Here is a 27,567-nt window from a genome sequence, read left to right as displayed (position 1 = left end):
TGTCTATTGAGTACCAGTTGCACATCCAAATATAGTTTGCCAGTTTGGCACTATATGTACGAGGAACAAGTAGAGATAGAGTTGGATATACATATTTCAGAACCAAACTCTTTCAATTTAGAAGCCACAACTTTAAAAATTGGATTTGCCTCTCTTGAGTTCCAAGAGCTCCTGGGAGGATGTAGTAGTAATTATTTATGGGGTTTTCCGAGTCAATCCATTAAATAAGTATGAAATACTAGATTTTGAACCCAATAAATCAAATCGGTTTTAGTAAACTCCAACACACTATGTTTAAATTCTGAATCTACCTATAATCATGAACAACTTTAGAGACCTTGGCTTAGCTGAGTACGGGGCTTTCTATCAGTAAAAACCAACTGCGAACCGAATTGAATTTCTATGTGTTATGCAGCTCAGCTGCTGGTTTTGGTTATTAGCCTTCGAATTCTTGAATCTATTGGAATTGAAAGTTGGTGAATGGGAAATGGAGGGAAGAAATGTGAAGGGAAAGTGAGTTGTTCCCTTATACTTTGTAAAGAGCAATTGTCCCTCATTGGTCGTGGAAAGAAAAGGGAATGTGTTTATATTAAGAAAGCACTTCTCTTGGTGTTAAATGGGTCGAAAAGAAGGTAAGCGTCGCGCCGTCATGTTGCTCGCTCAGATCGGGTCAGAGAGCTATTGGTATAGCGAGTTCATGTGCTTGCAGTTGGGTTACTACCATCCCCCTAACCATTAGTATCACTTATAACTTCATGCCCCTTAGCTCGCTTGTATGGGGGGAGCTTACTTCACTTGTTTTCTTTAGTCACTTGCCAGGAGGGAAAGCAACAGATAAAGAGCACCATCACCTTACTTAACAAAGGGTTCGGGTTCGGTCATTGGTTGATTAATCTTTTTGGATAAAATTCCTTTCAATTACTGTTTAATTAATTATCGAAAAGTCAACCCGAAATCGTTCTATCCTGGGAGGATAATATTCCAACACCTCGGATACTTGAGAGGAATAATTTCCTTAAGCACACACTGCATTCAGTGGGCTCGATTTCATTCCGAATATTATTTTCTGATTCTGGTTTCTAACTATTTCCAATTTCTACTTACTTCTGTTTTTCTTGTGTCTGCTTTGTGTTACAGAAATTTACTGTTTCATAATATTATAGTTAATACAGATTAATAACAATCTTAAGGAAATTGTTTATACTTTAATCTTTATTATGTTTTATGGAGATTAAAATCTTTGTGGTTTTCTACTCCTTGTAAATTTTTCTATTTCTGATTTGAAGATATAAAAACTTCATCGGAATATTAAAGTTCATAATTTAGAAACGATTTGAAGAACATAAAAACTTCATCGTTTTCTTGTGAAACAATATATAAAAACTTTGATTTTTGTTTATGAAACGTACTATTTATTATTTTATAGTACTGTTTACCGTTTTATTTCTGCCCTTGATTGAACTGTTCTGTTGTTGACAGTGTGAAATGGCAATTGAAAATGAGAATCCTTTTGCGACTGTTGCGGCAACGACAATAGCCTCGTCAAGCCGAACTGTTGTGCCACTGACCAAAAAACCAAGAAAATTTTCTAGAGCCAACTTCAAAGTATGGCAGCAAAGGGTGTTCTTTTGGCTTACCACACTTAGTATGCAGAAATTCACTAGTGAAGACCCTCCAGTGCTTGCCGCCGACATGCCAGACAATGAAAAGTTTATGATTGTTGAGATATGGAAACAGGTAGTTTTTCTTTGCAAAGGCTACATTCCAAGTGCTTTGGAGGATGGTTTGTACAATGTGTACGGTGCTATGAATACTTCGAAAGAATTGTGGGATGCACTTGAGAAGAAGTACAAGACTGAAGATGCGTGCTTGAAAAAATTTGTGGTTGTCAAGTTTCTAGACTATAAATGATTTACAGCATAACCGTTGGAACCCAAGTTCAAAAGCTTCAACTTAATTTTTACGACCTTATTGTTGAAGGTATGATAGTGAATGAAGCATTTCGAGTGGCTGCAATGATTGAAAAGTTGCCTCCTTCATGGAGAGATTTCAAAAACTATCTAAAGTACAAGTGCAAAGAAATAAAGTTGGAAGATCTTGTGATTCGTCTCAAGATTGAGGAAGATAACAAAACATCCGAGAAGAAGTCAAATGGAAATTCAACGATTATGAGACCAAATATCGTTGAAGAGGCTGGTCCAAAAAGTAAGAATAGGAAGAGGTCTTCTGGATAGACTAAGGAGCAGAACAAGAAAATTTTTAAGGGAAACTACTATAATTGTGAAAAAGCTGGTCACAAAGCCCCTGACTGGGTCTCCCGAAAAAGGGACAGGCCAACATAGTGGAAATGAATGTTGACATTGATGATCTGTGTGCAATGCTTTCGGAATGTAACTTAGTTGGAAATCCGAAGAAGTGTTGGATTGACTCGGGAGCCACTCGACATGTTTGTGTTGTCAAAGAAGCATTTGCGACTTACTCTACTGCTGGTCCCAAAGAAGAGCTTTTCATAGAAAATACTGCAACAACCAAGATTAAGGGTTATGAGAAGAAAACCCAACTTGAAAAATTTTAAAGTGTGGGGGTGTTTAGCAAATACAAGTACCTTTACCCAAAAGGGTAAAAATCGGACCAAAAATTATGGATTGTGTTTTTATTGGATATGCTACAAACAGTAAAGCATGTCGGTTTTTGGTTCATAAATTTAATAATCCCGAAATTCATGTTAGTATCGTAATTGAATAAGATAATGCTGAATTCTTTGAAAACATTTATACGTATAAAATTGAATGCGAGTCGTCAAGTGAAAGATCTAAACAACCACGGGAAGAACCAAAGGAAAATACTCCAAGTGAATAGGACCTAAGGCGTAGCAAACGTCAAGAACATCTACTTCCTTTAGACCAGATTTCTTGACATTCTTGCTTGAAAATGAGCTTCAAAATTTCAAAGCAGCTATATCATCTTCTGATTCAGCATTTTGGGAAAAGGCGGTCAATAGTGAGATTCAATCAATTTTGGATAACCTTACATGGAAATTGGTTGATCTTCCTCCAGGAAATAAGCCTTTAGGTTCGAAATGGATCTTTAAGATGAAAATGAAAGTTGATGGCACTATTGACAAATATAAGGAAAGACTTGTTGTCAAGGTTACAAACAAAAGGAAGGCCTTGATTACTTTTACACTTACTCGCCATTAATGAGGATGATAGGTTACAAGTACTTTGGTCAGAAGTACTTTACTTTATGTTTTGATGATCTAACAAACTTACTATCCAGAACTAGATAAGGAACCTGTTACACATTTACAAGACCTTAGGATCACAAGGGTCCAGGTTGGGATTCAACGTGGGATATGATTCAACTCTTCAGAGTGGAAGGAACAACTGAGGGAACATGTCCCTACCAGTTCCCGAGGAGACTGTACGAAGTCAACTCTCCAGCTAGAAAGTTACTGCCTGCACACACTACAGTGCAAGAATAGTGAAGCAGTTAACTTTCTGTGGAAGACTTTTTACCTACCTTGCTTACATTAATATAAGTGATGTCACACATGTATATATACAATCAAGGAAGGTAAAACACATTCACTTGAAAATTCAACAAGCTCACTCATGTGACTATCCAACAAGAAAATTTCAAGTGCTTCAAGAACAAAGAACAAAACAACTACGGACCAGTTCCTACATCGAGTCATTGTACGTCCTTAGTTGAGTTGTAACTTTGTAATAGTTCTTCAATTGTTATTCCTACCTAGCTTGTTTAGAAGCATTCTGTAGGAAACTCTTTGTAAACCTTAAACTTGTGTGTTTGAGTCTTGGCTAGAGTTAGTCATGTTGTAAAGTCTTTGTAATAAAGTTATTACAAAGTGGCTTGTAATAGAGTATTACACGTTAGTGAGGGATTAAGAGGTTAATCCCTAGGTTGCATAGGTTGTAATCTAAAAGTTGTTCATTTAGTGAAGTTGAAATCCTACAAGGGTAGGTCATGGTTTTTAATCCCGTTGAGCTGGGAATTTTTCACGTAAAATTCCTCCTGTCATTTACTTACTGTTGTGTGCGTGTGTTCTAGTGGATCTGATAGAGAACCTGGTTCTCTATAGAGTTTGGTGGACCCTCATATTTTATCAGAGGATAATATCTATTAAGGTGTTAGTGGCACCGTCGGCCCTGTATGGTCTTGAAATCCATCAAATGGATGTTAAAACAACTTTCTTAAATGGAGAGTTGGAGGAAGAAATTTACATGGAACATCCTAAGGGTTTTGTGGTTCCTAGTAAAGAAAAGAAAGTGTGCAAACTAGTTAAGTCGCTTTATGGACTTAAACAAGCACCCCAATAATGGCAAGCTAAATTTTACCCAACAATGTTTGCAAATGATTTTAAAATCAACGAGTGTGACAAATATGTTTACATTAAAAACACTCCAGGTCATTAAGTCATTGTTTGTTTATATGTTGATTACATGTTAATAATAAGCAAAGATATGGCAGATATAAATGCTACTAAGCGCATGCTGGCTAGCAAATTCGACATGAAAGACTTAGGAGTTGCTGATGTGCCCTTAGAAATCAGATTTCACAGGACTCCACAAGGTCTAGCATTATCACAGTCTCACTATATTGAAAAAGTACTTGACAAGTTCAAATATTTGGATTTCATGATTGCCAAGACTCCAATTGACGTGAGTTATGCACTTCGAAAGAATGAAGGTGAAAGTGACTCCATTAATTGTACGCGACTAGATATAGCATGTGCTATTAGCAAACTGAGTCGGTTTACAAGTAATATCAATCAAATACATTGGATGGCAATGATACGAGTTTTGGGTATCTAAAACATACTCAAGACTATGCTCTGATTTATAACAAATATCCCTCTGTGATTGAGGGATATAGTGATGCAAATTGGATCACCGGAGTATTAGAAGTTAAATCCACGAGTGGGTATGTTTTCACAATTTGGAGTGGAGCAGTGTCTTGGAAATTATCCAAACAAACGTGCATCGTCCGTCCTACGATGGAATCTGAATTCATAGCTTTAGACAAGGCCGGTGAAGAAGCTGAATGGATCCGAAATTTCTTAGAAGATATTCCATTTTGGCCCTAACCTTTGGCACATATATGTATACATTGTGATAGTCAAGCGACAAAAAGGTTGGACGGGGAGCGTTATGTATAACAAAAAATCTCGTCACATACGACGGAGACACAATACCGTTAGACAGCTACTCTCTAGTGGTGTTATCACGATTGACTACGTGAAGTCAAGAGATAATATGTCCGATCCACTTACAAAAGGCCTATCTAGAGAGGCAATTAAAAGATCATCGAAGGGAACAAGGTTAAGGCCTAGGACAAGTCATCATGGCGGTAACTCTACCTAGCAGACTAGAGATCCCACGAGCCAGGTTCAAAGAGATCAAAGAAAGTTATGAATGACAGTTTAACATTGTCAAATAAATCAACCCATTCTCGTGATGAAGACAATGTTCAGGAATCAGGGTAAAGCATTAAGGCTTTTCGATGAGTCACTAAAGCTTAAAGCTTTTTAATGATTTGCTAAGTCTGGTAGGAAATGACCAGATAGTGTTTATCGGACTACACATTTAGAAATTACCTATGCGGTGTGAAGTGCAAGCCGTTTCAAGGGGAATGAAAGTAAAGGCCCATTCTCTAAGCACTCATGAAACCAGGCGGTGTACATGGCTGAAACGAGCACAACCGTGAGAACCATAGAGGGTTAAGGATTGATTGTGTGACTTATGTTGTCTAGGTATACAACAAAGCTCGACGGTTCAAAGATATCAAATCTACCGATTGACCGAGTATATCCGATATAAGTTTATTACGGAAAGTTCAAAGGAAAATCTACTTATCCAGATGCAATTAATCCCTGCTTGTAGATCACACACTCGTCCGTGCATTCCTTCTTATAGCCATTCCCCATTCATGTGGGGAATTGTTGGGATTGGAAGTTGGTGAATGGAAAATGGAGAGAAGAAATGTGAAGGGAAAGTGAGTTGTTCTCTTATGCTTTGGAAAGAGCAATTGTCCCTCATTGGTAGTGGAAAGAAAAGGGAATGTGCTTATATTAAGAAAGCACTTCTCTTGGTGTTAAATAGGCTGGAAAGAAGGTAAGCCTCGCGTCGTCGTTGTCGCCACTCGCTCGACTCGGCTTCGTCTTCGGACAAAATTTCTTTCAATTATTTAATTAATTAGCGAAAAGTCAACCCAAAATAACCCAGTCATGCGCGACGCGACGCGACCCGGTCCGTTTCATTTCCCGAATTATTGAAGGTTGCAATATTTCAGAAACCATTCCGGAAAATGACTATAAATTTGCCTTGATCCCAAAAAATTTCCTTACGAAATTTTCTGAACTTCTTCTTCTTCTGCACAAATAAAACATGAACTAGAAAATATTATGAGTAAATATTTTTAACAATAATACCCTACATTTGTAAAAAGGGTGTATTGGCCATTATAATAATAATAATAATAATAATAATAATAATAATAATAATAATAATAATAATAATAATAATAATAAACTACTACAAAAAAAAACAATGAAACTAAATAAAAGAAACCAAAAAAAAAAGGATACAAGTGGGCTTAGCCCATTCACGTGACATAAGTCACAAGGGTTAGAAAAAGGAATTTTTACCTCCTACAGCAAAGGTTAACACCTTATTTATTTTATATAAATACCATTTAAAAAAATTATATTCTATAGATACCTTTTAAGATTTATAACAAAATTTTTATTTTTGGTTACCTCCTAGCCCTAAGCCACTAAATACGCTAATCAGTTACACTATTTTCTTTCTCTCTCTATTCTCTTAATTAGTTCATCCAATTTTCAATGAACCAGTCATTCTTCAAACGAATTGCAATCTGCCAAATTTCTGATCTTTGTACCCAACAGCAGCAGCCGCCGACAAGATTGATTAATTACCATGAGAATTTAACAGATGTAGTGTTGGATTAATGGAAAATAATCTTCCTCTCTTGTTTTCGGCCACAAAAATATTAGAGGAAGATGTTCCTGGATATACATCTGCTGGTTTTGAGAAAGGAGAAGAACTTACTGATGATTCATCTGGATATACATCTGCTGGTTTTGAGAAAGGAGAAGAACTTACTGGATATACATCTGCTGGTTTTGAGAAAGGAGAAGATGTTCCTTAGCTCTTTTCATCCGGTTGGTTTCTCACTACCGGCTTCCGGTGAACGACGAATTCGCCGGAAATTAGGGTTTGTTCTTGAACAAAGACGATGGAGTTTGGGGCTGAGCAACTTGATTTTCTGTTAATATATTTCAATGTATTTTCATGTATTTCATCGTATTCATTGTCTTTTTTTTCATTGTAATTCAATGCATCTCGTTGTATCATGTATTTCATTGTATTCACTGTCTTTTTTCGCATTGTATTTCAATGTATCCCGCTGTATTCTATGTATTTTATTGTATTCACTATCTCGCTATATGCCATGAATGTATTCATAAGTTTTTTTTAATTAATATAATTTATGTATTCAGATGTATTATATAATTTCTCTGAAGATTGCTATATTTTTGGGGTATTTTTCAGTTGAGAATCTTTTTTATAACTGAAAATACAAAATTTATGTGTTATAATTGAGTTTGTTAATTATATTAGGAGTCTATTATGTTAATTGATTCACTTTCCGTTTAAAAACAGTGTAATCCCTTATTTCACGCCGTGAATACAGTCGAATACAATAATCTATCCAGCTGTAATCCCATGTTTAACTCCATGAATACAGTCGAATACACTCGAATACAATAACTGATTAGCCGGACTTCCTTGATTCACGCCTATTTATGCTACTGTATTCATGAATACAATAGCTTAAATACATCAAATACATCTTATAACCACATAAAAGGTATCTATAATCCGTAATATAGCAAATGGTATCTATAGATGGCTAATTACTACTAAAAAATAGTGCTTTATGAAAATTTCTCTTAGAAAAATCTACCAAATTGAAAAAAAAGGGCAAGGGGAAAAGGGACGAAGCATTCTGCTTCAAGAAAACGAGAAAAAACAAAACAGAAACGGAGAAGGGAAGAAAGAGAAAAGAAGAAAAGAGAGGAAGAAGAAAAAAAAAGCTTTGGACAAAGGCTTTAAGAAGAATTGGGGCTTGATATTGAAAGTATTAAAGTTCTCCTTCGACTCAAGAGGTTAACCTTCTTCTTCTCATCTGTTGAATTACTGTATTTATACAATTTCATGTAGTACAAAGGAATTCAATATCAACTTTCTCTTATATAAAAAGAAATATACAATTACTATGGAGATAACAAGGCTATAAGGGTTTGGTTTAAGCACTGATAGGTCTAATTTTAGAGGAGTAAATTATATTAATTAGTTTGAAATTGATAGAACTATGGACTAGTTCTATGATTAATTATTAATTCACAAATTTAGACTCAGACATGGACCCCGATGATTGGGTATTCTAAGTTAGCCATGAATTAGCCTAAACAAGAGAATTAACATGAGATGGTATTATGTAATTATAGATTGATTGGAGGAATTTGTACGAGTTGCTTGAGGTGAAGCAGTTGGTATTTCGGCACGAGTACTGTGAGTAGTAATCTTACCGCAATTTGTATTTCTACAACTAGCATGATTTACATATGATTTTACTATGAACATGTTACTGACTGATTTGAATTTGCATGTGGGACAAGTCATTTACTCGATATGATACCGAAATAGTTATTTGAGATGAATACCGTGGTTTTAAATATTTTCATTGTCACTAGATCTGTTTTACCGTTACTTGAATTTACTGTTATCGAAAAGAAATTATATGATTTGATAAGAACCAAAATGCCCTATATTGTTTTAAAAGGTTCTACGAGTATATACGGATTACAGAGACAAGTATAAATGGGAGTTGACATTGGAGGATCCCGTAGCTAACGACGGGTTCGTTAGATCTGGTGCACCTTGTAATTTACCGATTACTGTTATAGCCCTCGCTAGTGGGAAGGTAGAACTAGCATACCGTTACCGATTTTCCCTCGAGTAGGGACTACCGTTATATATGACTTCTTGCAAAGAAGTCCACAGTTATACCGATTACATGATCCGTTCATTGAAACCTCCCAAAATATGAATACTGATATTATACAGTGCTTACCGAGCTTATTACTGAATTGTTAATTATATTTTACTACAAGAAAAGCGTGATGAGACTGAAAATTAATTATTGTTTCTGAAAGGGCATTTTTGTGTTATTTTTTGTTTGAGATACTAGCATGTTTTCTGACTTGTCCCCAAATAAAAATGGTTGTGGTTAAATGTTATTACTCACTGAGCTAGCGACTCATTCCTCGCTAAACTTTTTTTACAGAGACAGCAGTTGACGCAGGCGAGGGTTTCGTTAATTAGAGCGCACAGGTTGAGAATTCCTGGTGAGCCTCGCACTTGTTCGCGTGGGCGGAGATTTTTATCAATTGTTATGGTCTTTTCTTTGAATTCTTAGAGTCGCTCCATAGTCATTCTTTTAGTGTCATGAGTATTATTTTGCTATTAGTCTTATGTTGAGTATCGTTCTTTAGTATCAAAGTTGGAGATAATTAGTATTTCTGGTTGTTAGTGGGTTGATTTAGTAATGGCGGAGACTTCTGTTTTGGTAAATTGATAAGTTGTCAGTTGTTTGGTATGATATTAGAATGTTTGATTGCTGATTGAGACAGAAATTTTTTTGGGATAGTCCAAAAACAGGAAAAACTCTGTCCGATTTTCTGTAAAATACCGTTGAGGCTTACTCGGGGGCACTTTCTCCTAGGTGCCAGTCATAATCCTAAATTGGGTCGTGACATCTTAAAACATGAACCAAATAACACAGGTCTAATATTTAAAAGGCGACTTGCTTTACTAGATAGGTTTTGAGTTTTGGTTAAAAGAAAAAAAAAAGGAAGAGTTAAGGTAGGTCGCATAAGCCTGAGCTACTGCTTGGTAATACTCTATTCCAATTGATTTTCTATAATTCATTAGATGCATATGACAAAGTGAATGTACACCTCGGAAAGCCTTTATAAGCCCGAACAATGAGGAAGCTATGATGAAGGTTTAGCTTGTATGGCCAAGCTTCTCCCCGGTCAAAAGTGTTTTTTTTTTTGGTTTCCCATCCGGTGTTCGGTACCCGCATTGGAGCCCGACTATATCCGGATTCGCGCCGCGTAGGGCCCCTTTCGGGGGGAAACGCTCCCTACCAAGGATTTTTCCATACCCAGGGCTCGAACTCGACAAAAGTGCTTTTTATTTCTTTAGAAAAGTACTTTTTCCTCGATTTGAGGTGTTTGGCCAAGCGCTTTCGAGGAAAAAAATATTTTTTGCTAGAAGCAAAAGCATTCTTAGAGAAGCAGAACAAAGTAGCCTCGCCCAAAACAGAAGCAGTTTTGGCTTTTCTTCCTGCCAAAAATACCCTTAGCAAAATATTATATTTACCAAAATAACCTTACTTAATTTAAACTATTAAGTAATATATAATGATTTTTGGGATGAACTTTCATATTTATTAAATATTTAAATTATCTTGAAAGAATAAATTACTTTTCAATTTTATTTTTATATTTTACTTAAATAAAATAAAATACTTAATCATTATCCTTAATAATAAATATTTGTAATTATTTATCTACTTATATAACATTAACTACTAAGCAAATCTATTCATGTCCTTGTTCGTAATTATACACTTAAAAGTACTTTTTGAAAAGTTTGGCCAAATATAAATTATTTTTCAAAAGTGTTTTTCAAATTGATTAGCCAAACACAAACTATTTTTCTTCAAAAGTAGTTTTTCGAAAAACACTTATCAAAATAAGCTGATTTTTTTCAGCTGGGCCAAACAGTGTATGAGTCGAATAACTTTTTGCAACTTGAATGTGAATGGTGACATTCAGACCTAAAGTATAAAGCATATTTCACACGTTGAGGTGAGACATGGAAAGAAACAAGCAAAAAAGTCTTACTTCAAAGGCAAAAAGCTTATTAACAAATCCTGCAAGTTGTGCATGGTGTTGGCCACATGATATTATTTACATTTCTAGAGCATGAGGTCGTCGTCATATTTGGCACCTTGACTTGTAGAACAACGTATTATACTCCGGTTAGCTTATTGCAGACAATTATAATTAAGATCATTCGTCAGGCGATGCTTATATGTCGATCTACTTTATTTACTGCAACTTTTATTTTCACAAATTCAACATCAAGACGGAGTTCACACAACCAAAGTACATCAACGAGGCAAAAGAAAGAGAGGGGGGTGACAAGCTCATAGGCAGGGAAGCACAATAACAGACACAGGGAAGATGAAAAAGATATAACTAACTAAACTTTCCAACTATATGCTGGAGTCTGGCACTTGCCTTACAGAATAACAGATTCTTGTTCAATAGTCCTGAAAGATAAAAACAGAATATAATTGTTAGCTTAGGTAAAATCCATAGCGCTGAAGATCAAACACGACGAATCCAATTTTTGATAATCCAATGTGTAATAAAAAAGGTGGAGTACCAAAATTGGTTCATCCGCAAGTAGTTTACAAGGAAATTTTTAAGAGGGGCCAGGGAAGTCCAGGGACATTTCAAAGCAACTATTAAATGCCAAACTGAAAAATGAAAAATCATTTTCTTCTAATAAAGTTGTAAAGATTCGGTGGAATAATGATGAGAATAGTACATTGGATTTACTTCCATCGCTGCATGTACTCATATCTAATTCAACAAGTATGAAGTTAGAGGTTTATCATGCCTATTCATAGTGTATCTATCAATGGATAATAAGGGTATAAACTTACCATTTTTTTTAAATTAGGAAGAAATAAAAAGGGGTAAGCGGGGGGATGCAAACCTGGATGCTCAAGAAGAACCCAACAGATTTTGTATGTCTTTCTGTAAAATGAGAAGGAAGAGAAATTAGTAACAGACCAAAAAAAGAGAGCTTCAGCAATATTTATTTCAATCTGTTTCTTGCATATATAATTTTTTTCTATCAAAAGAACCATAATACTCATGGAAATAAATTTTCCATATCAGCAATCTACCACTTAAGACAAGAAAAGATTTTCCTTTTATTTCCTGAACCCTTATGGGTCGTTTGGTTGGGAAACAAGTCATTCCATCATCAATTATCCTCGGATTAGTTATCCAACCCTCCCACAGAGATAGAAAAAACACTACAATCCCGGGATAACTAATCCCGGAATTAGTTATACCACGATTTTATCCCAACCAAACATGAGATAAACTCATCTCAAACTTAATCCCGGGATCAATTATCCCATATCTCTCGTACCAAACGAGCCCTTAATGACCAGTATTAACAAGCAAAGGTAGAATATAAATGAACAGAAGAAAAACAGTTTAAGGTGACCTCAAACTGAAGAGGTGGTGTCCTGGGTGCATATCGTTCCACAATCTTTCCTTCTTTGTTCACAAGGAATTTGGTGAAGTTCCACTTGATAGCATTTCCAAGGAAACCACCTTTTTCTGATTTTAAGAACTTGAAAAGTGGTGCAGCGTTATCCCCGTTCACATCAACCTGTTTGAATGACAAAACTTCCTTAAACAAAGTGGATTTTATGGCATTATATACCTCATTCATCTTTTCATCTTATATATAGATAGATAGATAGATGAGTGTGTGCGTTATATAGAGACATATACATATAACATAACTAAGAAGAGAAACTGAGATAGTTTTGAGTTTCATCTTAGGATAGTTTTTGAGTTTAATGTTGTGTCCATGGGTTATTCCCTGAGCAAGGCTTAAAGACGAAAGAGAGATATAAGACAGAGAGACAAGGCACAACTATAATGATTTAAATGGTTTTCATAGTATGGTTCAACCATGCATCACCAGAAATTGATCATACAGTAGTGGTTACCTTTTCAAATACAGGGAATTCAGCTTTGAACCTGGTGCATACAGTTTCCTGAATCTCCTCATTTGTTCCAGGTTCTTGCCACAAGAACTGGTTACAAGGAAAAGCTAAAATTTCAAAACCTGAAATAGAACTTTAAAAAATTATGTTTATGATCACACAATATGGTTAAATATCACAAAAATTCATCACATATTGAAATTGAAGAAATAAACTTGTAAAAATGACTAGCCAACCTTGATCTTTGTACTTCTCATACAGAATATTTAGCTCCTTGTAGTTTGAATCTGTTAAACCACTGCAAGGAAGAGAGATAACTAAAACATTTAAAGACTGGGCAGCTTGCCTCTAACAAACACCCCGTTTTTTTCTCTAAATTACAGACTTGCTGTAATGAGGCATAAATTAATATAAGGGCAGCCCATGCACTAAGCTCCCGCTATGCGCGGGGTCGGGGGTCTTGTACGCAGCCTTATCCTACATTTCTGCAAGAGGCTGTTTCCACGGCTTGAAACCGATCACATCTAAAATTCAATAAAGCAACTAAACCAGTACAAACAATTAAGATATATTGTCCTTATTATTCCAAATTTTTCAAAAAGGGCGTGATCAAATAAAGAGGCAGTTATCAATTTCAGCATGGAGAAATTTACAAATACTATAATTCTCTTATTCAGCAATATGAGGCAGATGGTTCCCCCTAATTTCAGCTCTTCTTGTGCATGTACTTGTGGACATTGTGATACATAGTTACCAGTCGGCATGAACAACCAAGACAGTCCAAAAAACTATCTGCAAACCAATCTCAAATATCTTTTTCACTGCATTGTTGCAAATCACCTATCAGTTAAATTGCTAAAAGAAGTTTAAAAACTGCTGGGAACTTTTCTAGCCAGGAAAGCCAAGAGAAGCATCCACGACGATCAAATAAATACTTTTAAAAAGTAAAGACGCACTTAAGCAGGTGTAAACCCCCAAAATAAAGTCAATCTAGTTTGCATCAATTAACATCGACAGAAATTTAGTGACCTAACAAAAGGGGTTTAGAGAGAGGAGAGAGAACGTCCACGGGTGTATGTTAAGAACGGCCCGCTAACGTGCACCACCACCATGGCTCGCCAGAAACGGAGAGCCCCTCAGGTCTATACCCCAACCATTACTACAAAAATTCCTGATCCAAAACCCACTCAGATCCAAAGTCCTACCCAGGAGACAGAGGAGAGAGATACACAAACAGAATCTTCACATGAACAAATTCAAGGGTCGAACCCTAAAGTTCAGCTAACGGTGGAATCGGCCCCAAAACCAGACTCCGACAAATTGATGAGGCAAATCACTCCAGCTTCAGGGGTAAAGCAAAACCTAGCCCCAATACAGTTGGCTAGCTGGTTACCAGGGAGCTCGAGTCAGATGGAGAAAAGGGAAAACCAGCAAGCTAAGAACGGAGAAGAAGGACATGTCCAACCTGCCCGGAAATTGACCTTTGCGACAGAGACACATGCAATGCCAACAATGGCAGAGGTGGTGAAGAATAATCGGACACAAACTCAAGGTATGAAACTCAATTTCTATCCTCCGGTGATAAAAGATGGGATCAAGGTTATGCAATTGAATCACCAGGAAATAGATAAACAGAAGCAGAAATGGCAATGCGCGCTTATTGGGTATGTAATCGGAGGAACCCCAAAATTCAAGGAAATGCTTCAATTTGTGTATGGGGTCTGGCATTCTGTGAAAACACCTAGGGTTTTCCTACATGATGATGGGTACTATATCTTTAAGTTTGAATCTGAGGAGGACAAAGCCTGCATAATGCAAAATGGGCCTTACACTTTTAGGAAGTGGCCAATGATTCTGAAACAGTGGAGTCCAAAATTTCAGTTGCACAAGGAACCAATGCGTGTATTACCAATATGGGTATGCTTCTCTGGGTTGCCACTCCTATATTGGTCTGAGGAAAATCTAGGAAGAATTGCTAGCTTCCTAGGCAAACCTATGTGCACTGATATTTTAACAGCTAAAGGTGAAAGAATATCATATGAAGAGTATTAATTGAGATGGATATCACCCAAATATTGCCTCAATCTGTTAATGTTGAAGTCTTAGATGGTAGTATTTGGAGCCAAAAGATTGAGTATGAATGGAAGCCTATTCTATGTCAAGATTGTATGCAATTTGGACATCACAAGGAGCATTGTCCAAAACAGAAGCAGGGAACGCAAGGCTTTATCAGGAATGTACCCAAGCAAGATAAACACACCAGGCAAGAATGGCAGCCTAAACCAAAAGCTAATGCAGAAGGGCCAACAGCTCCACTTGTAGACCAAGATGTGGCAGTCCACACTCCAACAATTGTACAACAGGAGGAAACTCACACTGCCCCTTCCCAAATTCAATTTAGAGGGAAGCAAGTGGTAGTGTTTCAAGGCAAAAAGGAGAACCCACAAACATATGAAGAGTCAGATAATGAGGTCGACTTCAATCAATTCAGTAAGCTATGTTTAAAGATTGGAGACCTTGCAAGTCGAAGAATTCAGGGACACAGAAAAGGAACAGTGGAAAGTTGCAGAGGAATGGCCCCATTGCCAAACCTCCCCCATGATTTTTTGCTCATGGAATATTAGGGGGCTAAGCAAGCCCTTCAGCAAAAAGAATTCAAATTTTTGCAATTGACTTAATAGGGTGTCTAGAAACAAAAGTTAGACAAAAGAATGCCAAAAAAATTACTAGAAAGTTTAATACAGATTGGAGCTTTCATTATGATTATACTCAAGTCCCAAATGGTAGAATATGGTTAGGCTCGAGACAAAGTTGTGTGTTCTTACTATTCTGGAAAGCACTCCACAGGTGGTACACTGCTCTGTTGAAGATAAAAACTCTCAATTCCAATGCAAGATGTCTTTTGTATATGGTTACAATACTGCAGGGGGCAGAAGGGTATTATGGGAGACACTAAGGCACATTAGCACTTATACTATTGAGCCTTGGATTATTCTTGGTGATTTCAATGCTATTCTCTCCACAGAAGGTAGAATTAATGGGCTGCCAGTGCATGTAAATGAAACAGTAGACTTCCACTCTTGTGTCACTGATATTGGTCTAGGTCAAGTTAATAGAAAGGGTTGGCAATACTCATGGTGTAATAAGAGGGATGGAGATGATAGGATTTATAGCAATATTGACTGGGTGGTGGGTAATGATAAGTGGTTCCAAGACTATGGAAATTTAGAGACCGTTTACTATAATTCAGAATGTTCAGATCATACTCCTATTGTTATCAGAACATTGATTCCTAGACAAAAGTTAAAAAGACCTTTCAGACTCCTTAATGTACTACTCAAGCAGGATTCATTTAAGGAAGCTGTCAAACATTGCTGGGATCAAAACTTCACTGGATGTCATATGCATAGATTGTGGATGAAACTCAAGGCATTTGAAAGTGAAGCAAGGGTGATGAACAAAGAGATGTCCAACACAGAGATTAGAATTGAAAAACTACAACAGAAGGTGCAGGAAGTGCAGAATCAAATGGTCAAGGACATGTTCAATAATCAGTTGATAGTTGAGGAGAAAGAATTACTTACTCAATTAGAAAAATGGACTGGAATTCAAGAGCAAATATTAAGGCAGAAGTCCAGAGCTATATGGATATCATATGGAGATGCCAACACCAAGTATTTTCATGCACAACTGAAAGCAAGACAAGCCAGGAACAAGATCTCTTCTATTTGCAATGACCAAGGAGTCCTAATCTCAGAGCCAGATTTGGTACAACAACAATTTTTGACATATTATAAGCAGTTGCTGGGAGATGTAGAGTCAATATTGCCTTGCATTGATACTACTATTGCTAGAGATGGTCCTTGCCTTTCATTGAGCCAGCAACAGGAATTACTAAAACAAGTTACTAGAGAAGACATAATTCAAGCTATCAAAGACCTTCCAAATGACAAAGCTCCTGGTATTGATGGATTTACAGCTGAATTTTTTAAAGCACACTGGGAGACAGTAGGAGAAGCTATGATTAAAGCCATTTACAATTTTTTGACAATGGTAAATTGTTAAGGGAGGTCAACTGTACCACAATCACCTTGGTTCCTAAGGTTTCTAGTCCTACTTATGCTAAAGATTTCAGACCCATAGCATGTTGTAGTACTGTCTATAAGATAGTTGCAAAGGTGTTAACTATAAAAATAAAACCTATGGTTGATTACTTGGTGGGTCCATCCCAATCTGCATTCATTGAAGGTAGAAATATCCTGGACAATGTGATTATAGCTCATGAGTTAGTGAAGGGTTATGGGAAAAAAGGAGTATCACCTAGATGCCTAGAAAAAGTAGATATCAGAAAGGCATATGATTCTCTGAATTAGGATTTCCTGAGGCAAGTGCTAGTGGAATTTGGATTCCCTCATAAGCTGGTCCATTTGATCATGAATTGTGTATCCACAATCAGTTATTCATTGCTACTAAATGGTGGTCTAACTCCTATATTCCATGCTAAGAGAGGGTTGAGACAAGGGGACCCCATGTTCCCATTTCTATTTGTTCTAGCTATGGAATACCTAAATAGATCCTTGAAGCAACTTAGAAACAATCCCGACTTCAATTACCACCCTAGGTGTGCAAAAAAGGAAATAGTTCACATTTGCTTTGCTGATGATCTACTAATGTGTTGCAGGGCAGACAAGGTCACTATTCTTCTCATGATGCAAGCATTTGATCACTTTTCTAGTGTTTTTGGACTGAAAGCCAATCTGGAGAAGGGTTCATTCTATGTTGTAGGAGTGACACAAGAGTTTAAAGCTCAGATAATGCAAGATATGCATTTCACTATTGGAGAGATGCCATTCAAATACTTGGGTATTCCATTGTCTTCAAGGAAGCTTTCTATTCACCAGTGTCTACTCTTGGTTGAAAAGATAATTGCTAGAGTTCAATGTTGGACCACTAAGTTCCTATCATACAGTGGTAGAGTACAACTCATCAAAAGTATACTATTTGAGATGCAGACATATTGGACCCAAATGTTCCTATTGCCTAAGAAGATCTTAACTATGGTGACAAATGTATGCAGGAATTTCCAACGGCCTGGGAGTAATGAATACTCAAGAAGAGCCCTAATAGCCTGGAGTATAGTATGTCTTCCTAAAGCAACAGGAAGGTTAAATATATTGGATTTCTTTACCCGGAACAAAGCGGCAATCTGCAAACTATTGTGGGCGATGGGTAAAAAGGACAAACTTTGGGTACAATGGATCCATAGCATATACATAAAGGACAGGGAGCTGAACAACATGACAACCCCAAGCCAAGCCAGTTGGTTAGTTAGGAAGATATTTGATGCAAGGAAATGGATGACTCAATCTGGTAATGTTGTGGACGGCCTTGAATCATTTGAAGATAGAGAGAAGTTCAGTATCAAGAAGGCCTATCAATCTTTTATACCTACATTTCCAAAAGTCTCGTGGAAAAGCTTGGCCCTAGTGAAAGGAATAATTCCTAGGCATCAGTTTATTCTATGGCTGACAGTACATAAGAAGTTATCAACAGTGGACAGACTACAGAAATAGGGAATTAAGGTGGTGCAAGACTGTGTCCTATGTAACACAAATGCAGTGGAGACATTGGAGCACCTCTTCTTTTGTTGTGACTATTCAAAGTATATATGGAGCTCGTTGCTACACTGGTTAGGGGAGAGGAGACCAATCAGAGGATGGGATGAGGAGGTCATTTGGGCATCCAAGAGAACTAATAACTCTCGAGCAAGAGCAGGCATCATTGGCTTCTTATTTGTAGCAAGTATCTACCACATATGGGCTGAGAGGAATGCCAGAAGGTTCAGAAACCGGAGACGAGAAAGTAGACAGTTGACCAAGGAAATTGTACATTTGTACTACAATTACATATATATGGTCAGAAGAATGGCAAATGGCAACAGCAGCTGAATGGCCTGAATAGTTACCCAGTATAGATTCTAAAGTGTTAAACATGTTATCACTAGATATTGTCAGTAGTTATAGAAGGTAGCTGGATAAGGAACAATTAGAATAGTTATAGAGATTACTGAGAGCTGACTCATGAGTCCAATGAGTCATTTGTACATATTGATATACTCGGTTAAACAAAATTTTAAGTTTAACCAAAAAAAAAACATCGACATTGAGCAATACAACTCAAATGCCCCCAATAGCACAATGTTTCATATATTCACTCTCCTGGAGTAACTAGATCTTAGTCACACTTATTTACATGTTGTAATAAGTGGCAAAGAAATTGACACTTCTAGATGGAACCCAACTTCTAAAGGTTTACACCTGAATCGTGATCGCAGTAAGTAAGACATAGAGAAACATGCAAGAACAGAACTAGATCACTTCACTTACCATTTAGATGCAACATTGACAATAAGAAGGACCTTTCCCCTATAATTGCTTAAAGGTACCTCATTTCCCAGTATATCCTGCATTTTCATTCTCATTAGCAAAACCTTAAAACCATGTTCTTATAAAGAAAAGATGAAAACTTTCAGTTCGACGTTGCTTGAGTTGTCCCATAATATGTTAATCTTCAACAGTTGAATTATCAAACCTATTGAATTCTGGTAATAACAAAATTTCTAAAAGTACTTAAGTCATCCAATTATCATGCCCAAAGGTAAGACTTGTGCTCTTAACTAGTTTAACATTCCATCTCAAATTCCTAATAAGTGACTGAAGATCCCAAGTTATCATATAGCACCAGACAGCATGAACTTGAATTACCAGTCGAAATTCTTCTTACATGCAAACTGAAACTTCACTAAATCCAAACTAGACTCACAATAAGTGGATTATAAAAATTCAAAAGTAAAAAGAGAAAACTGTCTTAGGATCTCATACACAGAAAAACAAAGAGTCAGTAGATGCAACTTCTCATGAAAAGATAAAATATAAAAGTAGGAAATACAAATATAAGACCAAATAACAGCAAATCCAAAGTTCAAAAGCAATTGCTACAACAACAACTACACCACAGTCCCAAACAAGTCTGGGTCGGCTATATGATTTCCCACTGCTTCAATTCATGTCATAAAGTTCAAGTTCAAAAGCAATTATGCAATAAAAATTGGATCTTTACTTTATTTCCAGGAAAGAAATCAAAATTAGAACTAGAAAAACTCAAGAACTAAGAAACCCCAAAAAGTATGTACCTTGACAGTGAAATCGTAAATGGATTTGGGGGATCCTTCAGCCATAGTTTGAGGAGAAGAAAAAGAAGGGTATCTATAGAATAAGAACAAGGCAAGAACAAGAAAGAAGAGAGCTGCCAAATTGGTTAACCTTAGCAAATGCATCTTCTACTTCTGCCTAAATTACATGCATATATAGACAAGAAGATTTAATGGGGTACACAAATAAGAAAGCGAAATTTATGACTTTAGTTCGTTGAGTAGATATGGAAAACGAGCTCTTAATTTTGGTAGTTGCTTCTGCCATGTGAACTGTGACTGTTAAACTCATTTTGCTTTAATGACAAGTGAGGCTGAGGTGAATATAAAATGAATCTTTTTTTTCCTCTTTTGGAGGTACTTGGTAAAATTTTTTGCTGTGTACCTTTACATGCAATGAACCTGTAAAACTAAGGTGTTTTTTGGTAAAATAATCGTGGGATAAAAATTTAGTACTGACTTATCCCTTATTTGGTTAGTTAAATAAGTTATCCTAGGATTAAAAATAATACCGAGATTAACTTATACATATCAGAGAGTGGAATAGTAATCTCAGGATAAGTTATCCTAGTATAGCAGTAAAATCGACAATCCTGGAAATAATATAGCATATCAAATAATCAATAAAAAATAATCCCAAGATAAGTAATCTCATTCTAATCAACCACAGTATAACTAATCACTGAATAACTACTAATCTTCGAAACAAACGACCCCTAAGAGTAAAAACTCAACTTTAAATATTTAGTTGACTTTTTTTGTCCAAATGTTCAAATTTATTCTATATATTTTCTTTATTTATTCAATTGCTCTTTTCCTTTTATAATTTTTTGTATATTTCATTTTTTTCTCTCCATAGTTTTGTATTTTTTTTTATTTAAAGTGAAATAGAAGTTCCATAATGAATCTTTATATATATATATATGTGTGTGTGTATATNTATATATATATATATATATATATATATACTATATTAAAAGCACGAAAGCACTTAGCAAAATATCGTTCGCCTTTTTTATCCTTTAAAATATAGAGTTCACATTAGACAAAATAGTAATTTAAGTATTATATTAATATTTAGAAATAATTATTTAATTAATTCTCCTATAATTTAGGAATAGCTATTTAATTAATTTCCTATTATTAACAGTCTAGGAAAGTTAATAAATTTTTTCCTATTCGTTCTACTCCCTACGTTGGAGTAGTTAATACCTTATTAAGGTTTTGGAGACCTTTTTTGTCGTTAAAAAAATTCTGCCTAACCTAAATTTTCGCTCCTATGTTGGAGTATTAAATGTGTTTATTTTGTAGTTAGTACTTTTAGGTTTAGGAGATCTTTTTGGTTAAATTTTTTTGCCTTAAATCGCACACACAATTTTCTTTTTGGTTAGGAGTCTTTACTATTTGGTAAAATTCACAATACGCGCGTTGCGCGTGTATCTAATCTCAATATGTCAATATACTTACTACATTTATATTCGAGTATAAAAGTAAAATTTTTAAATTTTTGAAATTTATGTATATTGATCCTATATATAGCTACCTCAATAAAGGAAGAAATTGTACCTATAAAATTCCCCAATCATCATTCAATATGTTCAAATTAAACTTAGTTCAAATTCTTTATATTCAAATTATCAGTTTTAGCAAGAATACACAGCTTTTGAAGATCTAAGAGCTTTTCTGAAAAAATTAAAAAGCTATTTCAAGTTCATTTTAATAGACAGAAGAAAATATTTTTTCTTTCTTGCGAGCAAAATATATGTTGTTATATTTCTTTAATCAATAAAAATATATATTAACTATTATAAAAGCACATAGCCTTATAGCGAAATATTAATAAACCTTTTTACCCTTAAAAATAAAATGCAAATAGGATAACATTATTTTTCCAAATATTTATAATTTTGAAATCAATTATAATATTATGATAATTTTTTTTTGGTCAAAATAAAAAAAAAATTTATTCAACCAATTGTGTATATTTACAACTGCTAATCCTTTTAGACTCTAGGATTAGTTCTCTATAATCAATCTATCCACTCAGCATCTCATCTAGACATTTCATCTACTAATCTGCTGAATCTATACGGGAAACTGTTTAGACTTTCTAATAGTTTTTGCCATTTGTGATACCTCTGCCCTCTAATATGTAGTTGGAGGACAATTTCTCTTATCCTGTAGTCACTTCCTTTCTTTTCCTGCTGAAACCTCCGACTGTTTCGTTCTTGCCATACGTGGTATACAGTAACCATCTCATCACTTCTTGCCGTGCTCTGCTTGCTTTTGTTCTTTTTGTCATCCAGTTAAGTTCTTCATCCTATGTAGATATTTGTCTAGGTTCACCTCTCCACTGCAGAAGTTTAGCCCATATCTATCTTGAATAGTTGCATCCAAAGAACAAGTGTGAGAAAACTTCATCCTCTTTTGAGTTACATAAGACACATTCCTTTGGGACATGAACTCCCCATCTTTCCAGTCGATCAATGGTTTCCAGTCTTTGTCGAACTGCAAGACATAGTATGAACTGATGTCTTGGTAGTAGATGTGTTCCCATAGTAACATGCTTCCAGGCCACCTTCTAATATTGTAGGCACAGAGATAGGTATGCCTTCTTGATACTGAAACCTCCTTGTGTAATGCATTGATTCAGCTCCCCTGTAGAGTCCTTGCCCCTATACCAGTTCCTTGCATCAAAGATTTTTCTCAGAAGCCAGCATGCTTGTTTAGGTGTTTCCATATTGCTTAAGTCTCTGTTCTTTATGTAGAACCCATGAATCCACGATACCCAAAGAGTCTCCTTTTTTGTGATTACTGCCTAGAGAAGTTTACATATTGCTGCCTTGTTCCAAGTATGAAAATTGATAAGATTCAGCCCTCCAGCTGACTTGGGCATACACAATTGATCTCATGACACTAATGCCTTCCTCGATGCCTCACAACTTCCTGTCCAAAGAAAGGTTCTGCAAATACTTATTAGTAGTTGAGTTACCTTCTTTGGTAATAGAAATACTTGAGCCCAATAAGTTTGCACCTCAAACAGAACACTCTTGATCAGTTGTAATCTTCCACTATATGATAGCAGCTTAGTTGTCCAACATTTGATTCTCTCTCAACTACTGGCATACACTGCTGAATGGTAAGTTTCCTGGAAGATAGAGGAACACCTAGATACTTGAAAGGCAGTTCTCCTAGAGTAAACTCCATTTCATTCAAAATTTGCTCCTTTAGCTCCATTGAGACACCAGTGATATACAGGGAGCTTTTGTCCAGATTTGCTTTAAGCCCAGAGACCTCCAAGAAATGATTGAATGCTTGCAGCAGTAACTGAATGGACACTCTATCTGCTCGACAGCACATTATAAGATCATCCGCAAAACATATATGCACTAACTTCATTTTCCCACATCTTGGATGGTAGTTGAAGTTAGGATTATACTGTAGCTGCTTAAGGGTCCTGTTTAGATACTCCATAGCAAGCACAAAAAGGTATGGGGACATAGGGTCCCCCTGCCTTAATCCCTTTTTAGCCATGAACTTAGGGGTGATCCCTCCATTGATTAGGATTGAGTAGCTTACTGTGGTAACACACTCCATGATCCAATTCACAAACTTCACTGGCAAACCAAATTCCAGTAGGACATTCTTGAGAAATCCCTATTCCATTGAATCGCATGCCTTCCTTATATCAACTTTGATAAGGCATCTACGAGATAGACCTTTCTAAGTATACCCCTTAACTAATTCATGAGCCACTATAACATTATCCAGTATACTTCTCCGTGCTATGAAAGTTGATTGGGATGGACCAACTAGAGAGTCCACTACTGTCTTCAACCTGGCTGTGAGAATTTTGGCTATAAGCTTGTATATGGTGGTACAACAAGCTATAGGTCTATATTCTTTCACATATGTAGGATTATTGACCTTGGGTACTAGTGTTATAGTAGTGCAACTAATCTCTTTTAATAGCTTCCCATTGTCAAAGAACTGAAGAATGGCCTCTGTAACTTTTTCTCCTATTGTCCCCCAATATTCCTTAAAATATTCTCCAGTGAATCCATCAATTCTAGGAGATTTATCATTAGGAAGATCCCTCAATACTTGTAGTACTTCAACTTCTGTTACTGGCTGAATAAGTGCTTGTTGTTTCTCCCTATTGAGGCATGGCCCATCTTTGGCATAATAGTTGTTAAGGCTTGGCATCTCTTGGCTCTTGTTCCTAGTAGCTCTTGGAAGAAGTCTATGAACTCCTTTGTACCTGCACAGGCTCTGTTAGTTGCACTCCTTGCTCGTTCCATATAGATACAATACTGCTCCTCCCTTGCCTGGCTTTGAGTTGAGCATGAAAATATTTCGAATTGGAATCCCCATGACTAATCCAAACAGCTTTTGACTTTTGTCTGAGCACTCTTTCATGTATAATAGACCACTTCTCTAGATCATTCAGAACCTCTCTTTCTGCTGAAATCAGTTGTGTATTGTATAAATCATTCTCCAAATCTTGTTGTATCTCACTAAGCTTGGACTGAAGTCCCTCTAGTTTATCATCTAGAGATGACATTTCTTTGTTCATGGTCTTAGTTAGTTGCTCGATGTGTTTCAACTTCTTGCAAACTCTGTACATACTGTGTGACTGTGATCTCAACTTCCCAAGCTTTTTGAGTGGCCTCTTTGAATGCTTCCTGCTGTAATAATACATTCAGCAACCTAAAGGGCTGGGGCAGTCGCTGCCTTGGTACATTAGTAGTTATAAGGATAGGTGAGTGATCTGAGCACCCTGGATTTAGATAGCAAGCCTCCAGATTGCCATAGGTAATAAACCATTGATAATTGCCAAGAGCCCAATCAATTAGGCTATAAATTCTATCCTTAAGATCTTGCTTGTTGCTCCATGAATATTGACATCCCTTCCTTCTGATTTGACCAAGGCCAATCTCATCTATACATTTTTGAAAATCTTGTGTTTCTGCCTGTTGGACAGGAGCCCTATTAACTCTATCATGGACTGACAGAATTGTGTTGAAATCTCCAATTATTACCCATGGCTCTATCATATTGTTGCTAATTCTCTCCAATTGTTCCCAAATTTGTTTTCTACCTTCAATAGTGTTGTATCCATAAACATAAGTAACATGGCTTGCAAAACTTGAGTAGTTGTCTTTCACATAGCAATGGACTACTTGAGGATGTGACGATACAATGCTGACCATAACCTGTTGTGGCTTCCAACAAACCCAAATTCTACCATTAGGACTTGAGCTATAGTCTGCTTCTACTTGCCAGTCTACTCCCAGTTTTCTCTTTATTCTTTCAGCCTTATTGGCTTTCACTTTTGTCTCAAGACAACCCACTAGAGCCACTTTATTTTTGAGCAGAAAGGATTTAAACTCTTTTTGCTTGTAGGGCTTATTCAGCCCTCTAATATTCCATGATCCGAAAATCATGGAGGGTTCTTTTTGATTGCATTAAGAACCCTTCCCACATTGCTTGTGGTTTTCTTTGTATGAATCCTCAAGGCATTAAACTTATTCTGACTTAGCACTCTCTCCATTTCCATACTTGCCCTTATTTTATCTTGTACTTCTGGTTCCTTCTGTAACTGTTTCCCTCTATCATTATTGTTAAGTCTCTCCATTGGCCTGTCTTCAGACTGGTGCCATGTTGTGCTCGAATTGACTGCAGCATTTGAGCTTTCAGGTTGTTCAACTGTTGAGGCCCTAGCTATTAGGTTCAGTTCCTGTTCCTTCCCTTCTTCCTTGCTTGGATCATTTTTAGCTCGCCATTCCTTTTTTTGATTTTTCCTTTCTTTGTTCACTTGCTGTTGTTTCCAATTGACATTGTCATCAGGTTGTTTCCTGTAGCTGCCTGTAACATGTCTCATTTGAAGACAGTCTTGACAAAATAGGGGTTTCCATTCATATTCCACAACCTGCATACTACATTGTCCATTGGGCATCTCTAATGGAATCTCATCCGGTAATGGTTGTGATATGTCCATTTCAATTAACATCCTAGCATAAGCAATTCTGTCTTCCTGTGCTGTCAATTTATCAGTACAAATTGGTCTTCCTAGACAACTGGCTATTCTTCCCAGGTTTCCAGCAGTCCAAAATTGGATTGGCAAGTTTGGGAGCATCACCCACATAGTAATGTTTTGATCCGGTTCCTTACTCATCTGAAAATCTGGACACCATTGCTTGAGCACAAGAGGTCTGTGGTTAAAGGTATATGGCCCATTCTGTAGGATTGTAGTCTTATCTTCCTCACAGTCAAATTTGAATAAAAAATACCCATCGTTATGGAGATATACCTGAGGGGTATTAACTGTATTCCATACTCCATATACAAATTTGAGCATCTCCTTAAAAGTGGGGTTTCCTCCAATGACATACCCAATTAGGGCTAGACTCCATTTCTGGTTCTGCTCTTCAATTTCTTTTGGATTTAGTTTAACTACCTTCACACCATCCTTCATTACCGGTGGAAAGTAATCAAGTTTCAATCCCCCTTGCTACTGTCGATTTTCCTTAACCACTTCTGCCATAGTAGGCTTCACTTCAATAGATTTGGCCGAGAAAGTGAGCTTCCTTGCCGCATTTGAAGCTCCTACATCTGGATCTAGTGGAGTCTCTTCCTGCCTTGGTGGAATCGTCGTTTGCATTACTGTTGGTGCACTCCTCATCCCTGGCATCCATTGCACCAATTGAATCGGTTCTAGAGTTTGGGGGACACCAGATTCTGGTGTTATTTGCCTTGATGTTCCTTCGTTAGCTTTGGGTGTGGCCGGCGCCGGAGCAACCTGCCTCTTCTTCCTTGCCATTTTCTGGTCAGTGGCGCACGTTAGTAGTCCTCACGTAACATGCACTTTTTCAACCTAAAGTGCTCTACTTTTACTCATTATGATAAAATTATTAACTTAATTATCCATTTTTATTGATTACTACATAACAAATCATAATATACATGGTTGTTAAGACAAAAGCAATATTCATAAGACATTCTAATTTCAAATTACTAATAAATTTTTTTGTATACGTTAATTTAATTTGTTACTTAAATAAGTATTATTAGAAAAGATCATGAATAAATGAATAAAATTCTTTATATGTGTGTCAATTTCATGATCAGTATTTATCATTTTCAAGAACTCAAACTTTTACTTAATATTTTTTTTGTGACTAAAACCATGTTTTGAATGTTATTCATATATATATATTTTTTTTAAAATAATTCTCATCATATAGGGTATTAAAAGCACGAAAGCCCTTAGCGAAATGTTATTCGCCTTTTTTACTCTTCTAAAATTAGTTTCACATTAGACAAAATAGCATTTAATTATTTCTCTTATATTAGAACTTTAAATCAACTTAAAATTCCCCTACTAAATCTTCCCTTATATGTAGATTTACGAACTATAT

General features: G+C 36.2%; 3 protein-coding genes across 3 annotated transcripts; 1 reads left to right on the top strand and 2 right to left on the bottom strand.

Moving 5' to 3' along the window:
• Positions 1-11,195: 11,195 nt before the first annotated feature.
• Positions 11,196-20,420, bottom strand: LOC109209957 (probable glutathione peroxidase 2). The gene is made up of 7 exons (XM_019373321.1): positions 20,129-20,420; positions 19,323-19,399; positions 13,173-13,234; positions 12,940-13,058; positions 12,426-12,593; positions 11,904-11,944; positions 11,196-11,451 (listed from the first exon to the last, which is right to left on the bottom strand). The coding sequence occupies exons 1-6, from the start codon at positions 20,270-20,272 to the stop codon at positions 11,912-11,914; spliced, it is 603 nt and encodes a 200-aa protein (XP_019228866.1). The 5' UTR covers positions 20,273-20,420; the 3' UTR covers positions 11,196-11,451; positions 11,904-11,911.
• On the top strand, positions 13,241-15,009 carry LOC109209956. Its single transcript, XM_019373320.1, has one exon. It carries the CDS (start codon positions 14,047-14,049, stop codon positions 14,986-14,988), a length of 942 nt encoding a protein of 313 aa, XP_019228865.1. The 5' UTR covers positions 13,241-14,046; the 3' UTR covers positions 14,989-15,009.
• Positions 20,421-25,589: 5,169 nt separating the features above from the next.
• On the bottom strand, positions 25,590-26,624 carry LOC109209960. The gene has a single exon (XM_019373324.1). It carries the CDS (start codon positions 26,622-26,624, stop codon positions 25,590-25,592), a length of 1,035 nt encoding a protein of 344 aa, XP_019228869.1.
• Positions 26,625-27,567: the final 943 nt, after the last annotated feature.

The sequence above is a fragment of the Nicotiana attenuata genome, unplaced genomic scaffold (genome assembly GCF_001879085.1).
Source record: "Nicotiana attenuata strain UT unplaced genomic scaffold, NIATTr2, whole genome shotgun sequence".
Lineage (NCBI taxonomy): Eukaryota > Viridiplantae > Streptophyta > Magnoliopsida > Solanales > Solanaceae > Nicotiana > Nicotiana attenuata.
Note: the sequence above shows the minus strand (reverse complement) of the source record. Positions and strands in the feature narration are given on the sequence as shown.

What these genes read in the sequence shown, in the direction of transcription:
- LOC109209956 (XM_019373320.1), top strand. Translation starts at nt 14,047, where the DNA reads ATGGCTCGCCAGAAACGGAGAGCCCCTCAGGTCTATACCCCAACCATT.
- LOC109209957 (XM_019373321.1), bottom strand. Translation starts at nt 20,272, where the DNA reads ATGCATTTGCTAAGGTTAACCAATTTGGCAGCTCTCTTCTTTCTTGTT. An exon ending in TGAGAAGTACAAAGATCAAG is followed by an intron (nt 13,059 to 13,172) that starts GTTGGCTAGTCA and finishes GTTCTATTTCAG; the next exon opens with GTTTTGAAATTTTAGCTTTT. An exon ending in CACCACCTCTTCAGTTTGAG is followed by an intron (nt 11,945 to 12,425) that starts GTCACCTTAAAC and finishes CTCATTTTACAG; the next exon opens with AAAGACATACAAAATCTGTT.
- LOC109209960 (XM_019373324.1), bottom strand. Translation starts at nt 26,624, where the DNA reads ATGAAGGATGGTGTGAAGGTAGTTAAACTAAATCCAAAAGAAATTGAA.